The 16,009-nt window shown below is 34.8% G+C and overlaps 3 protein-coding genes, 1 long non-coding RNA gene and 2 other non-coding genes across 16 annotated transcripts in view; 4 read left to right on the forward strand and 2 right to left on the reverse strand.

Annotated features, from left to right (window-relative positions):
- Positions 1-4,216, reverse strand: part of LOC118748689 (dynamin) — a 54,182-nt gene extending 49,966 nt beyond the window's left edge. For 5 of the 11 annotated variants that reach the window (XM_036483301.1, XM_036483300.1, XM_036483302.1 and 2 more), the window contains exon 1: positions 1,374-2,083. In XM_036483301.1, the coding sequence (XP_036339194.1) occupies positions 1,374-1,519 (146 nt within the window). In that variant the 5' untranslated portion in view covers positions 1,520-2,083. Of the gene's footprint in view, positions 1-1,373; positions 2,084-2,109; positions 2,376-3,773 lie in introns of those variants that run through there. The other 6 variants (XM_036483298.1, XM_036483294.1, XM_036483296.1 and 3 more) reach the window with 6 other exon arrangements.
- LOC118748692 lies at positions 3,356-4,008 on the forward strand. The gene is made up of 2 exons (XR_004994074.1): positions 3,356-3,727; positions 3,792-4,008. It is a non-coding gene; the product is annotated as an uncharacterized LOC118748692 (long non-coding RNA).
- A 4,346-nt stretch (positions 4,217-8,562) lies between the features above and the next one.
- Positions 8,563-9,706, forward strand: LOC118748693 (60S acidic ribosomal protein P2). Its single transcript, XM_036483304.1, has 3 exons — positions 8,563-8,673; positions 8,918-9,332; positions 9,521-9,706. The coding sequence occupies exon 2, from the start codon at positions 8,919-8,921 to the stop codon at positions 9,258-9,260; it is 342 nt and encodes a 113-aa protein (XP_036339197.1). The 5' UTR covers positions 8,563-8,673; position 8,918; the 3' UTR covers positions 9,261-9,332; positions 9,521-9,706.
- On the forward strand, positions 9,374-9,457 carry LOC118749032. Its single transcript, XR_004994134.1, has one exon. It is a non-coding gene; the product is annotated as a small nucleolar RNA Me28S-Am982 (small nucleolar RNA).
- A 702-nt stretch (positions 9,707-10,408) lies between the features above and the next one.
- LOC118749031 lies at positions 10,409-10,491 on the forward strand. The gene has a single exon (XR_004994133.1). It is a non-coding gene; the product is annotated as a small nucleolar RNA Me28S-Am982 (small nucleolar RNA).
- A 122-nt stretch (positions 10,492-10,613) lies between these two features.
- Positions 10,614-12,299, reverse strand: LOC118748694. The gene has a single exon (XM_036483306.1). It carries the CDS (start codon positions 11,951-11,953, stop codon positions 10,745-10,747), a length of 1,209 nt encoding a protein of 402 aa, XP_036339199.1. The 5' UTR covers positions 11,954-12,299; the 3' UTR covers positions 10,614-10,744.
- Positions 12,300-16,009: the final 3,710 nt, after the last annotated feature.

Raw genomic sequence — 16,009 nt, forward strand, 5'->3', positions numbered from 1 at the left:
GTATGCAGATTTGTAGCCCAATCAATTTTATTATAATAAAGTGCAAGTTTTAAGTAGCTTACTGTTGATTTTTGGCAATTTTTTTCAGTCAAAAATTTTTTTCGAAAATACTTTATATGGAAAAAATGCAAAACACCATTTTTGACTAACATTTTTTTTTTACTTGCATTTTTTTACTAGAATTTAAAGGGCTGCAAAACTGGGCTCGAATCGTAACATCCGTTCACTGGTCGAAAACGATACGAAAGAAAATGACGTGATACGTCAGGCACTATAAGCTGAATGGGACACAGAGTACGTTCACGTATGCCATAATCCGAAAAATGTGTTGTGACGAGTAGTACGATAACGTATGTGACGGTTCGAGCCCTGCATAGCCAAAAAAATCTAAAAAATCTGATTAAAAATTTGAAAATTTTGATGAAAATTTGCTGAAATTTCGCGAGTTTTGCACAAAGTTTAGGAATTATATTTTTATGTTTTTTGTTGTTGAATGAACCATATTTTTATACAAAATTGGTGGAAAAATATTATAATAAAAATTGTTGCATATACTGTGAAAAATTTGCTGTGCTAATACTTTGTTCCGGCAGTGTACATATGTATGTATGTTTGTACATTAATTGAAATAAAATAAAAATAGGATAAAGCAAATAACTAAAAAATTAAATAAAACATACATAAATAGCCCAAATATCGAGCCGTACCGCCTAAAAACGGAAGCGAAATTTTTTCAAAATTATCTTTTTGATCCAGAAATGCATCAAACTAAAATTTAAAACGGAAGCCCGAAATGCGCTGAAAATGTGAGAAGGTTACCGAGTATTTTATTTGCAGCAATAAAAATTTGTATGCGGAATACATGTGTATAAAGTAGTGTAGACCAAAAACGACAAATGAAAATTTCAAGACATTGATTTTTCCACATCTTCAGCTTTTACGCATTCATTTACTGTTTTCGCTATTTAGCCAGTTAAGGAGAAGACCGAGGCATAACAAAAACGGAAACATAAACGCAAAGCTGAACAAAGTGCTATGTATAAAGTGGACGCACGCAGCGTACATATGTACATATGTGTGTAAGTGGTTGCGCATAATACCACGACTATACTAGCTCTCTTCCTGCATTTATACATCCAAAGTTTCAGTCTTGAGTAGGTCTGCACGATGTGATTACTTTGACATTTATTTTGACAGTAGCGCCTCCTGGCCTCCAGCCATCCTAGTGAAAACCACCCAACAATGTCGCTAACATTAACCCAACATGACCCAAGGAGCACAGCAAAAATCATTGATTATTCAAAACAAGAGTACTTACATATAAAATTTATGCAAAAACGGATATGCCTTATCACGTATTAATAAACACTTACTTGCCAACGAAGTTCTCCAGCACCGAACTCTTTCCGGCCGATTGTCCGCCTACGACGGCAATCTGTGGCAAATCAAGTTGCATGTGCACGCCTAATTGCGTGAAAGCATCTTGCAGCTTATTTACAATCGGAATTAGTTGCTCCATTTTGCTGCTGCTGCTGTTGGTTGTGCTACTGGGGCTGCTGCTGCCCTGACTCGAGTGGTGGTGGCTGCCTCGCGGCCACTGATTACTGCTCTTCTAGGTATACGGGTTATACGGAAGTTTTGTAGGTGTATTTTCTTTCTTTCTTCAATGCAATTGTGTTATGTACCTATAATGATTATAGTTTTTATGAAACACGATAAATTTTCATCAAATTTCTGACACCACACTGCGGTGTCCAGAAATTTTCGCACACACTACACCAGCGATTACGCTTATACTGCGCCCACTTTTAACTTGAACTGGATTTTTTCATGTCTATCTACACTATTTGTCACTTGCAATACACTACACGTAATTCCAATACTACCCCGCTACAGCGGCGAGTTTTTGGTTAATTCTTATAATTATTTGGTTAATTTTTCTTCAGGTGAAATTTTTCAACACTTTTTCTTCTATGAAGATTATTGGAGAAAAAATTTTACGTTCTTTCCTCACATCCACTTCTTTGGTATCTATCAACGATTTACCAGAGAACGTCCCCGACTGATTTCGATTTTTCGTTCCCTGCTTTGTTTTGCTTTTTAGCTTACCATTCGTTTTCGCCGTTAATTCTGCTTTTGCCCTTGCTTCTTGTTTTGACACTTTCCTAGTCAAATTAGTCAAGAACGTAAACCCGCTGGTACGTAAACTTTGGCAGCTGACACGACCTATCGAGCCAATTACACAATGACTTTTCAGCCTGGGTTGAAAGTCATGCGTGTCGAGCTGTTTGGCAAGAAACACCGCAAAAGAAAAAGTCATCGTGTAAATCACTGATGGGCACTGCCTTTCCCGCGGGAAAAGCTCGTTTAAGCTTTCTATACATTTTGTATAGGCGCAAGCAGAGTAAAAGCTCTTTCTGCCCATGGCTGGTGTAAATACACGAGGACTTTCGAAGACTTTTTTAAAAGGGAAGTGCAAAAAACGCAGGGTGAAAAGTCATCGTAAATTGGCTCTTTCCAAAAGAGATTGCAGGGTCAGTTAAGAAATAAAAAAACCTCTTTCGAAAGACTCTTTATATGACCGCGGCGAAAATCTAAGTTCGCCATAACATAACCTTGTATAAATTCGCCTTGAACTACACCAACAACAAACACGTCATTTTGACAGTCAATACAAATTCGCCTTGAAATCAGCATTCATATTATACCAAGGCGAATTTATACAAGGTGGTGTTGATGGCGAATTTAGATTTTCGCCGAGGTACGTCTTAATGTCAAAATCATATGTTTGTTGTAAAATGAATTCGCCTTGTGTACAACCAACACATCATTTTGACATTCAGTAGTACCGCGGCGAAAATTTAATTCACCATCAACACCACCTTGTATAAATTCGCCTTGTATTATACGTTAACTTATGCGATAGCGATCCGAAAATTGTCAACTGGTTACAGATTCTCCCCTCTGGTAACAAAGCGAATTTTACAAGGTGGTGGCAAAAAATACAAAAACTACATTTACTTTTATCACGGGTGTTGTCAAATCTCAATTCGCCCCAAAGCAAGGCGAATTTATACAAGGTGGTGTTGCCAGAACAAAAATAAAAATCACAACAACAAATTATAGCACATTGACAATCAGTACAAAGCAAAATTACAAAACAATAACATCATTTTGACAAAAGGTACAAATTCGCCGTGAAATCAGAAGATCCGATAACACCACCTTGTATAGATTCGACTTTACATATATGCACGATACAAAAATTTGCATTTTATTTGTTTGTGATGAGTGTGCTGTCAAATCAGTAAAAGCAAAAACAAACTACTTCTAAGGCAAAGAAATCAGCTGATCTAACAACACCTTGTATAAATTCGCCTTTTACTTAAATTTTGTTTGAATAAATCGAGTAAAAGGTCTTAAATTCCCATTCTGCGTTGTTGACTAATTTCACTATTAAACGAATTTAAGCGCAAATGGAAACAGAAGAGAAAGCAAAACGAAGCACAATTAATAAAAGGCACGAAAAGAAAAACTAAACTAAAGTTCGTCAATTGTCAAAAAATTAAGAACAAAATGACACGACACATAAGAGAATAGAATAGAGCAGGCAAGGAAAAACCAATTGGAAATAATCAACAAGAATTCTGAACGAAAGACATGGTTCATGAATTCTAAGGAAAAGCTGCATACAAACAAGTGTCACCAATGAGCCAAAAGATGTTAAGTTGAGAAAAATAGCTTAACTTGCACTTATAATAGTTGCTAATTACTTTTCCGCTGTTATCTAGTGCTGATTCATTGCAGAACTGCAGCTGCCGAACCCTGTATAAAACGCAGCACCCCTTCAAAAATTGCCACAAAATTTCTACAGCCAGATAACTTCGCTGTAATATAACTTGACGGTTAATTTACAGGATTGGCTATGTATATTCGTATTGATTACAAAAAAAATATTCACTAATAAAATTAAGCTTTCTTTGCTCTGCTTTTTTACCGTTTCTTGCACATCACTTGAACATTGTTATTGGAATGTAGAATCGTGTATGCTAATTAACGTCACGTCACCTCAACAATCTTCTTTTAATTTGATTGCTGCATTTAAATCTAAATTATTCTCAGTACGATTTGTATAATTCTCCCCCAATAACTTTTCACACGGAAAATTTTTTCGCCACCAAATAATGGAGCAGAAAATCAGAAACTGAGCAAACTAGGAATGTTCGATATCGTATCGATTATTCTGAATATCGATACTTCTGGCACGATAATCGATTTTTTGAATCGATATTCCAAGGTCGATATATCGAAGACATCGATACTTTACCCGCAATATCGATATTTAAGTTGAAATTTATTTTTGATCTACAAAAAGTGTATGGGTACATACTAAAGTATGTTTAATCAGCAGCTTGTATGATTTATTTTGCTCTTAAGTTTGACAAACCGCTTGAGTAGACCGGCATGCCGTTTTAATCCTCAGTAAATATACTATATAGAAATATCACAATTAGGTGAGTTGACAGGCAGGTCCAATATTCTATTCAATTGGGAGTAGGAATGTTCGATATTTAAGAAAGTATCGATATCATGAATCGATTCTCAACATAGATTTTTCCGATATCGATATTGTTCAGCCCGATATATCGCCATATCGATTTTACATGCAATGAATTAAATCGATTCATGATATCGATAGTTTCTTAAATATCGAACATTCCTAGAGCAAATTCAAGAATATGAATGGAAAAGTCGACTCTAGGTTTGGCAGCGATTAATTATTTGAGTATATTAATCGGTTATTTTTATCCAATTTACGATTAAAGCTGAAGGTACATACTTTTATTTGCGTTGATCCAGTTGTGCGCTGGCGACATTAAAAGATTTGCTGTTACACACCCTGCGTTGTGCCGCTCATTGTTTTGTAATCAAAAAACAGCTGCTAAGCATATCCACAAATGTAATTTCAAATGTCAACGTATGAACGCAACAGAAGAGTAGCGAGTTGCTTAACTTTCGACGGCAAATGCGTTAACGCATTCGTAATGGCGTCGTCTTTAACATATGTCATACAGACACACGTATTCAATTTTACTTGTTTTTGCAAACTTGGTTAAATAATGAATAATTATAGCCGATAAAAACAATCGTTTTATTTTATTTAAGGCTAATTAGCAAGAGAATTTGAATTTTTTTATGGAAAAGTGTTTTTGTGAAGACTCACTGGAAAAAGGTGCAAAAAAAACTATTATTTCTCAAAAATTGCAACGAATTTTTTGACTTGTGAATAATTATGTGATGAATTAATCAATTTTTTTTGCCCATGCCTAGTCGACTCTAGAAAAGCGCTATGTTAAGCGCCACGGAGATGATCAAATATCTTTATCAACGCTTTAAGTGTATTAGTGTCGTCGGCTTTTGTCGGCAAAATGCATGATAAAAACATTACAAGGTAAAATCATTGAAAGGCAGTCGACGTTTGCCAGCAATATAACTTTAAAATTCGAACCCAAGCTCTCACACACATAATAGTAATAATAGATTGGCGCTTACACATATGTTAGTGTTTGGCCGAGCTTCTCCTCCGACTTGTGGCGTGCGCCTTGATATTGTCACACAAAGCGGAGGGACCTACAGTTTTACGCCGTACACTCGTAGGTTTGCCATTGCCGGCCGACGGACGACCGCTTTTAAGAAAAAAACTTTTTTCTATATTTTTTGCGATGTTGCTTTGACCAGGGTTTGAACCCGGGTGCTGCGGAGTGGAAGCGCGCACTGCTTACCACTACACCACAGCGGCCGACACACATTCTCATTTATAATCTCAAACAACAACAATTGTGAACAATTCCTTTTTTTTATTTTCAATTTTATATGATTTTAAAATGTTGGCAAACGTCATAAAAAAAGGCCGTTGAATTGGAAGAATGAATTTACCTTCAAATGTTTTTATCATGGCTACATGCATGATAAAAATATAGTAAGGTAGAACCGTTCTCTCAATTTGTCGGCCATGATTTTTTTTTTGAAGTTTGCCAACATTTTAAAATCATATAAAAGTGAAAATAAAAAATTGAATTTGTTCGAAATTGTTGTTGCTTGAAGTTGAAAATGAAAATGTGTGTGTGAGTTTGTGAGTAAATTTAAAAATTAAATTGTTTGGAAACGTCAAGAATTTTAAAAGTGACTCTCTGCGGTTCTACCTTACTATATTTTTATCATGGCTACATGTACACTACACCGACTCGTTGTCGGCTATGCTTGAAGAAAATCAAAAAATTTTGATATTTGAATTTATGCTTGACAAGAGATAGACTGCTTTTACACAGTTCAAGTATTGAATTCAATTCTGCTCGCATGTGGAAGAGAGGGGGTGAGAAGAAAAGGGACGAGTACACATGCGTCTGTACCGTCAAGTCGTTTGCAACTTTCTTGCTTTGCTTTTGGCATTTTCGTTGCTTCCCATTTAAAGAACCAAAAACTTGAATTTAACAGAATTAAAACGTGTAAAAGCAAATAGAAAACACCAAAGAGAATGAGCAAGAATTGCTTTCAAGTACTTGAATCATGTAAATCGGGTAATATACCAGGGGACAAGTTTGGCGAGCCCGATTCTGATACCTGTGACCCATGAACCAAAAAGACAAGATCACGACAGCCGAAGAGTGGCCCGTTATAAACGCACTTATGAAAAAAGTAGGGCGATTTTGACATAAGCCGTTTGTTTACATTTGTTCGTTGTTTATATATTGGTGGTGGCTTTTTACTGCAATTTTCTTAATTTTCGCTTGTAACAACGGTAGCACACATAAGGTAAAGAATAATTTAACACAACGACATGATTTATAGGAGAATTTGCGTAATAAAAATGATTATTCATGCGTTCAACAATTACGCGTTTTTTTTTGTTCTCTTCGTTGTTTACTTCTTACAACAAAGATGGCGTCGAGATTTCAACAGCTAGAAAATAACTTTTTTCTTTCTTTCCTTAAGGCGTGATCTTGTGTCTTTCGTTCATGCCTGTGACCACATAACCGCAGAACTGCACAGGCAAACACCGATGGCCTACCAACTGTCATTTTGACGAGCAATATAATTGCAAGTTTTTGTGTGTGGGCACTTTGATGTCTTGAAATAAGCATTTGCCGCATTACGCCACCAGACAACATTCTCTCAATTTCGGTGTTTAAAAACATTTAAATTTTTAAAAAACTTGCTGAAAAATTTCCTAAAACGTAATCATATACTACGTGTATACGTAAGCTATTTGCAATAAAAATAATTTGCAAATACCTAACTCACTGTTTATTCGACAGTGAAAAATTCTTTTTTAATATTGCCTGATTATAAAAAAGCAAAAATATGACCATCGAATAGGAAAATAAAGTTAAAAATAGCAACGTCTTGATTATAAAAAGGCAATAAGATGACCATCGAAAAAGAAAATTAACATAAGCATGGCAGCGTCTTGCGCTTATTTGCAAATAGTACCACTAAGCAATACTTATTTGCGTGATTTAGTTATTTGCAAATACACAATTAACTCAGCGTTTATACGGCAAAGTTTACCATTTTGCAAATTGTTATTTGCAAATAATGCGTGCGTATAAACGTAGTAATAAATAATCTAATAGGATTTTAGGATAGGAGGAGATTTTTATTTTGATTTATTATCGAAATTTCATCGATGTTACCACCAGCACGCTTCCTTTCAAATGAAAATATGGCTGTCAAACGCTGACATATATTGCAGCCCATGAGAAATAGGCGGTCTCCATTGGAAATATATTTTGTGACATTGTTATCACGACATCAGTGTTTTCCTGTGGATACAGGGCCTAATGGACGATTTTAGTATTTGGAGTGATCACTATAAGCTAGTTCACCAAAGTTGGATAAAAAATATCCGGCCGTCTTCACGCGCTTTGAAATCTTGCATGCGTGACGAAGCATGCGAAATTCCGCACGTGTAGACCGCAAAAAGAACGAAGCATAATTTTTCTCGCATACCGAGCGGTTTATGAGCTCTCGCTCGCTTTCAACTGTCATTGTTGTTTTTCGACAGGTATTTTCTCATTTCGCAAACTTCTTCGCAATAGCAACATCGTTAATTTTGTTGGCAAATACGAGTTTGGAGGCACCTATTTTATTTTTTTGTAGATTTTCAAATTTGTTTCTAACTTCTAAGAGCCATCAAAGCTTGAACCTTCTTGTTTGGAGATATTTTAAAAATTAGTACGCTCCCAAATTTATTCAGTTTACTTTTGGTTCATTTCAAAGAAAATAATATGGCGCCGAAATTACAAACGTCAGGCAGAAAATTACTTTTTTCTTTTGCTTCATCTTATCATATCTTGCGTAGTTGGATTATGCTAATCATCTGGGAAGCACATGTTTTTTGTATCACGGGTTTTATGTCAAATCTCAATCGCCAACTTTCGTTAAACTTTTGACTCAACTAATCACCTGGAAAGGTTGAACAATGCAAACGCTTCTTAAGGAATACAACCCTGGCTGTCGGTAATAGCTCAAGTTACGGTGCAGTGGCCACTAAACGGAAGTGCCTGTACATGTCAACTAGTTGACATTGCTCTTTTCGTTCTAAAGTTTTTAAACGAAAGTTGTGTTTTCTTGTGCTGTGCACGTTTCGTGTCGAAAAAAAAGGACTTAAAAGTATGTATAACTTATAAAACAATAAATAATTGTCACCACAATTAATTGTGCATAATATTTAAGTAAAATGAACGCAAAAATGCGCGAGATGTTACAGATTTTAAGTGATCAAAATGGTGAATTAACTGTGATGAACTCGGCACTTATACAAATTTACAAATGCTGATGGGATGCTTGCATTTAGCAAATATTAACATAAAATTGCTTATTAAATTTGTTTGTATAATTATTGCTTTTTTTTCAGAATGCGTTACGTGGCTGCATACCTGTTGGCTGTTCTTGGCGGTGCCGAAAACCCCAAAAATGCCGATATCGAGAAGATCCTCAGCTCCGTCGGTATTGAAGCAGAATCTGATCGCCTCTCCAAGGTGGTCAAAGAATTAAATGGCAAGTCCATTGAAGAATTGATTGCTCAGGGTCGCGAGAAACTATCATCTATGCCCGCTGGTGGTGCCGTTGCCTCTGCTGCTGCTCCAGCTGCTGGTGCTGCCGATGCCGGTGATGACAAGAAGGAAGCCAAGAAAGAGGAGAAGAAAGAAGAATCTGAGTCTGAAGACGACGATATGGGCTTCGGTCTCTTCGAATAAGCTACTACTACTGTATATAAGGGGTGTGCAGGCAATCGCCAGTGCAACACAAAAACGTGCAAAAACGTATAGGTGAGTTGAATAGAAACAATATTCCTATAGGAGTATATTTATTTGAATGATGAACAAAACTTTTCACCATCTTTCGACTGAATATCAACGTTGATGTCAAATAAGTTTTTTTTTACTGATTTAATGCATCATGCACTGTAATCCTATTAATGTTATTTACTTACTAAATTAATTGTTTTCATTTACAGGTTACCGCTCGAGTTTCAGTTAACAGCGTCAGCATAGGGAGGGTTTAAAATGTGTCTAGAACACCTTAGAGGAAGCAAAACACTGCTGCCTCCTTGGATACTTGCAATTTGACAAACCTATATATACAACATAGTGGAATTTTATTTCTATGAAATAAAAGAAAGTAAAGTTTTTACGCGTTTAAATCAACACTTTTTTTTTGATACATTGTTAATCACAAAGTTTAGCGTACGAATTTTTTTTTTGTTAATTTTCGCAATGCTTTACATGCTAAGAACTTATGGCTTATATTTTAGCAGACCCCATTTCAATCCAAGAATGAAACAGTGTACAAAAATTGCAAAATTTCGGCAAAATCGCGAACTTTTTATTACGATTTTCTATAAAGAGTTCAGGCATGCAGTTTTATAGCCCATTAAATTTTAAAATGTGCAAATTTCAAATGTAAAAATTCGCGATGATTTTGAGAATTTTTGCTGACTGTCCCTCGATATATATTTTTTTTTTTTTTTTCAAATAAAAAAAAAATTGAAAATTTTCGTACAATTTGAAATGGGGTTTGCTAAAATATAAGCCATATTTTAATACAAAATTAACAAAAAGATTTTAGCATGTAAAACATTGCGAATATTAACAAAAAAGAGCCGTACGCTCAATTTGGGAGTAACAGTAAGTAGGTGCTAGGAGCCATGGATATTTTCTGCCATGTTTTGTTAGATTGCTTTAGTGTTTGAATGATACAGAATTATAGGTGCTGATGGAAGCTAGAAGGACGAGCAGGCGGAAAAGCGGTTGAGCTGCATACTATTTCCAAGCAGAAGAATCTGAAGCACCAAAAACTTTTTGGGTGAGTAATGCGAGCAATGATTCCAGTGTTTGAAAGTTTATTTGCATGATGAACAAAACTTCTCACCATCTTTCGACTGAGAACAAACGTTGATGTCAAATAAGTTTTTAACTGATCCAATGAATGATTGGAATTATTTCTTTAAAATCTTAATATCAATGTAACTAATGGAAAACCTTTTTTTTTTGCAGCTTGCCGTAAAGTGCTGAAAGGGTCAACAAAGGACGGACGAAAAATGCTAACAATTTTAAATAGAAAATTTAAATTAATATGTTTAAATTTATTAAAACAATCACTTTTATTAACAGGCAGAGATGATCATTCTTTGTAACCAAGACTCGAATTAAATTTACTATGTGCAGACGATGTTTGTTTTCTATTTCCCAACTATTTCGCTCTTTCCATTATCATCTTCGTCTAAATAATCCTCGGCCTCGAGTAATCGCCGCTGCGCCGGTGAGAGCATACCTTCAGCTGCCGCATCTCGAGCCGCTTGCTCAGCATCTTCATCAATCCAATCTGACGCGCGATCATGCCGCTTTCGTTCAGGTGTATTCTTTGGTTCGCGTCTTTTAGCCAAAAATTTTTCAAAGCGTTCTGCCTTCTCCGCTGCTTCAGCGAGCTTTTGTTGTACACGTTCAAGCTTTCCGCCGCGCTCAGTCATTTCATTACCAGTCGTTCCAACCTTCTGGGCATGTTCGTCCCAAGCCTGCTGAGATTTACGCATTTTCGTCAACAGCTTAGACATAATATGGCGATGATCTAAGCCAAGCACATCGTGTCGCATTTCTGGAAAGTGCTCCTCTCCTGCTTCACTTTCAGCAGCTGTGTGCGCACTGGCATCTTGCAATGCGTTTTTGCCATAAAACTCCCGCTGCATCAAATTTGCAATTGCATTTTCTCGTTCACGCTCAACTCCCTCAACAGCATCAGTTATCTCTTCCGTGGCACCGAAATCGATGGAGCGTAATATATCTTCTACTTGGTTGATATTTGACAATCTTTTCTCGCGAGTAAACTGAACGCGTGGAACTTCACTCATAAGCATCAATTGCGAAAGTTCATGACGCAAGACACCGCTGCAGCGTTGCAATTCAGTTTCGAGTAGTGCATCGGATAGTGGCTCGCCCCTACCCAACCAATAAACGTTGATGGTTGCGAAATCTGGTGCGATTTTTACGCGCGTCACTTGCAAACCGCGTCCTAGAATAGCTTCAGAGGCTTCACCAGTTGCCAACAGATCAGTTATGTGTTTCATAAATAATTTATTTAGCACAACCATACGACGTGTAGTAGTTTTGCCACCGGCCGTTGATTTGTTGATATGAGCGTTATTGAACATCTCTGCGTTGCGCTGCCTGCTAGAGTTCGATGTATTGCTCTCATTGCTGGGATACCACCGTTTCTTGCTACCCGATACGCGATGGCCGATTAGCTTGCTCATTACCTTGCTCTGGAAAGTGATACTATCGGCCTTTGCAAAAGCTGCGGCACCTCCGCAAGTTGTCGAAATTGGGGCACATCCTCTTGAGCACCGTTCAATGTGGAGAAGTTGTTGATTGCAGCGATGCACATTTCGTAACATTGCTGAAGCAGCACAGCACAATTTGGAAGCAAAAATTAGTAATAACCGTATAATATATAAAATTTTTGCGTTCTTGGCAAATACACAAAGAGATTGCACTGAGCAGCTGTTTTCTGTTTATATTTGTCGTTTCTGACGTAAGCGTGTTTACGTCAATGAGGCCGCATTTACACGGATGCACTTCGTCTACGTCTGTGTTTGATATGCAGTGTTGCCAGAAATACCATATGTGAAATGCGCCTTGGCTTACGTGACGTTGAGTTGAGTTCCAGTGTTGCCAGAAAAATTTCTGTTAAAAATCTTCCAAGTGATGGTAGAATCTTCAAACAACCATAAAAAAGTTACTAAATCTGGAAAAAATCTTTTTTCTGTAGAAAGCATTGCATTGAAGCATTTTCAGCAGGAGCAGGGTTGCATTGAAAGATTCTTAAATAACACTCCTAGGATCGTTACGTAGCGTAAATGAAGTTGTTAATAAATTAATAAGCGTAACTAAAAAACATGCAATCAACTATTACATTTATATAATTGACATGGAATATGCACACAATTTTAAAATAAAAAAAAAATATTTTCATAATTCTAGTTTAGTTTTAATTCACTTCTATTAATGTACGCACAATTTCTGAGATACATACCAACACATAAACTGCTTCGACCCAGTTCGCTGTGATTCAAAACGGAAGCATAAACCAACTTTCAATACGCTCACAAATCCAAAAGTGTATTGACTCGAATTTGTTTTCAAATCGGTTTTTTATTTCTTTCATGGTTAGAAAACAGGTAAAAATACATCACCCATTAAACGCGAAGTGAAAAAAGGCTGGTTATGTTTACACATCCCGTTTTAAATTAGAATTATTATTATAACCAAGTTGAATTCTTGTTCGCTTCCATTTCGGTCTACCACGCAATTTAATTATTTGAGAAATATCGAATAAAAAAAGTTGTTTACTTTTGAATACGGTTCTGCGAGTAGGCTATAACGACACAGGTATAAATGCTTACAAGAAATCTGACTTGAGTCAATTTAGCTTTTTGTTAATTCGGTTCTTGCGTAGGTATAAACAAAGTATGAAATTCTATCGTTTTATACTTTTGAAAAATTGGCATTTCTATTTGTTGTGCAATTCTGAAAGTAATAAGAAATTATTAATTTTCAAATATTGCAGTTGATTTTATTTTACATTCCTTTTACACTCTGCACAATATTTTTAAATAATAAAATATATTATAATTCTAAATTTTTTACAATACTTTCTTCATTGCCATTGAAATTATGCATAGTATGTACAAATTTTCTCGAAAATTCTTTGATCGCATCAATTTTTGAAATAATTTTCTTTGGCGATCGCTTCCCAATAGGAAATTTTTATGATTTCTATTGTTTATTAACTTTATTTGTTATACCATTATGTATTGAATAAACGTTTGTTTATTTAATTAGGTATATTGACGGTTTTAGGTCCAAGCTTTGCAATCGTTTCTGCTTTTTTCAAGCTTTCAGCCCTTTTTTCAGCCGTAAGCTTTATAAACTGAACAGAGCGCTGAGCGTATAAAAAGCTTGATGCAGAGTTTATTTCGCCAATTCCCAAAGGCCAATTTTGCACCAAATAGAAAATAATGCACATTTAAGAAAAAAAAATGTTTTTATATGTCACCCTTATTACGAGTGTCGACTAGTAGTAGATAAACGACTGTTAGTTGATTAGCGATTATCCGTGGTATTTTCAAAGTCGTTTTCTCGTTCAATAAGTGCGTGTGAATGGTTTATAGTCGCTCATCCTTCTACAAACAAATAGTTGTAGAAAAATGAGCGATAAAAAAACTATTCACAGTCACTTATTGAAAGAGAAATCGTAGTGCTCAATACCGTGGAAAAGCGATACTCGAATAAGAGTCGTTTATCTACTATTAGTCGACACCCGCGATAGGGGTGTGTATTGAATTTATATTTTATCCTGATTATTTATTTCCTTTATTTTTATTTTTATTTACACATTTTGTTTCAAAATTTTTCTGATTATGTGCTTTTACATTTTTAGTAAATTTTTATTTTATGGAAACTCATTGAAGCACTTAACTTCCCATTTAAGTTTTTCAATCAAATAAATGTAAGCGCGAATCACTACAATTTGTGGCCTTTTACTCATTTATTTTAATTATTTTTTTTGTTTTTAACTATTTTTAAGTCGATAATTTTTCTTTCGATTATGTCTACATTTTCATACCTTTGAAATTGTAAAAACAAATTTCTGTTTATAAACACTAAATGCATATGTATATATGTACACATGTAACTTTTTTATATCTCTTTCGTTTTTAACTTTTAAAATCATATTCGTAGTTTTTTATTTAATTTTTTTATGTTACAGCAGCTTTGAGTTTTTAAATTTTTTTATTATAATAAAAATGAGAATTTTAAAAATATAACATACATATAATTCAGTTTTTTTACCTTTTTCGAGCGTGGTATGTTTTGCCATTTTTTTTTAGGTATTTTTGTTTTATTTTGTTTGCTGATAATTTAAAGTTTGTTGCTAGAAACCCTTCCATATGGTATGAAAACATAATAAATAAATAAATGTTTTTCCGTTGAAATATAAATTATTTGTATTAAAGCATTTTTGTGACTAAAAAAGTTGTTTATTAAATCTTGTGAAAATCATTGTATAATAAAAAAATCAGTACAGTTTTAATATTAATATGGCAATAAAAATACCTAAATGTAAAGGTGACATACACTTGGGAAAATACAAAAATTTAAAGTGAAAATGGTCCTTAATCGAAGAAAAATATAAACCATTGTTTCACATGAATTTAACGAACAAAAAATCTTTCTTGCTTAGCCGTAAGCAAATCTGTGTGTATAAACTTTTTTTTAAACTAAATTTGTATGTTCTAGCCTAAATACACACATGGATTCTAAAATTAGTTTTAATTTTTGTAACTTATCTTAAAATGAAAAACTCACACTTAATACAATCAGATAGGTTCTGCAATTCACTTCCGAGTGAATTTCAATTCCATTCAGTTTGAAGTCAAAGTGGCTTTGGTTGAAATTCCCTCGGAAATGAATTGCAGAACATGGCTGAGTAGTCTCATAAATTTTTGTATCGTTTTTTAATTTTTCTTATAGTCGAAAGCGTAAAACTAATTTCTTTCGCTCGCGCTATACAAAGAAAAATAATACTTATTATTTATTTGGAGTATTTAAAACTTACGCTTAATGATTGTTAGCTCTCTGGAAGGAAACGAAAAAAATCCCCAAAAATTGTAAAAGCGTGAAAAATAAATTTAAGTAAGTTAAGCCGTTAAATTACTGATAGGTTCATCATAAGACTTTTTCCACAGGTGAAAAAATTAGATGCCAAATCTGTTTATATGCATATGTATGTATGTATGTATGTATGTATGTATGTATGTATGTATGTTAATAAATTGCAAAATATAAATATCTGTGCTGCCTCAAGTCAAATCAAATTTACTTGGACGGTCACATTTATAACCCCTTTACACGTTTAGTTATTCAATGCTCATTTTAAGTCTTCACTCACTGTAATTCGTGATTTGACTAAAGATTGTGTGTAAGCTCGCTGCTTGGAGAAGATTGCCGAGCCACCAGAGCTAGTTAAAAATTTGATAGCAAGAAGTTCGAAAATTATTGCTGACTTTTAAAGCTGCCTTTACTTTGTCGTTCACCCAAAATCGACTAGCGTAAATGGCAATTCAATCGTAAAATGTGTTTTGGCTGGTCGATCTCTCAGTCGACTGAAATTGACCCGTGTAAAGGCAGCTTAACAACAGTATGTATTTCAGTTATCTTGTTACATTAAGCGAACAATTCTTGTATATATACTATATATATATATATATATATATATATATATATATATCCTTAGTGTTCTCGGAAACGGCTCTAACGATTTTGATGAAATTTTGTACACAGATAATATTTTGGACTTTAAGGTTATCTGAATAGGCACTATCTCACTATCTAGACTCGTATAAGGTTGCCACCTATTCGACATTATTTACAAATCAAACAGGCTCCAC

The sequence above is a fragment of the Rhagoletis pomonella genome, unplaced genomic scaffold, assembly GCF_013731165.1.
Source record: "Rhagoletis pomonella isolate Grant_MI unplaced genomic scaffold, Rhpom_1.0 Rhpom_scaffold_00013, whole genome shotgun sequence".
In the NCBI taxonomy this organism is placed as follows: Eukaryota; Metazoa; Arthropoda; class Insecta; order Diptera; family Tephritidae; genus Rhagoletis; species Rhagoletis pomonella.

Coding starts and splice junctions, on each gene's coding strand:
- LOC118748694 (XM_036483306.1), bottom strand. CDS start 11,953: ATGTTACGAAATGTGCATCGCTGCAATCAACAACTTCTCCACATTGAA.
- LOC118748693 (XM_036483304.1), top strand. CDS start 8,919: ATGCGTTACGTGGCTGCATACCTGTTGGCTGTTCTTGGCGGTGCCGAA.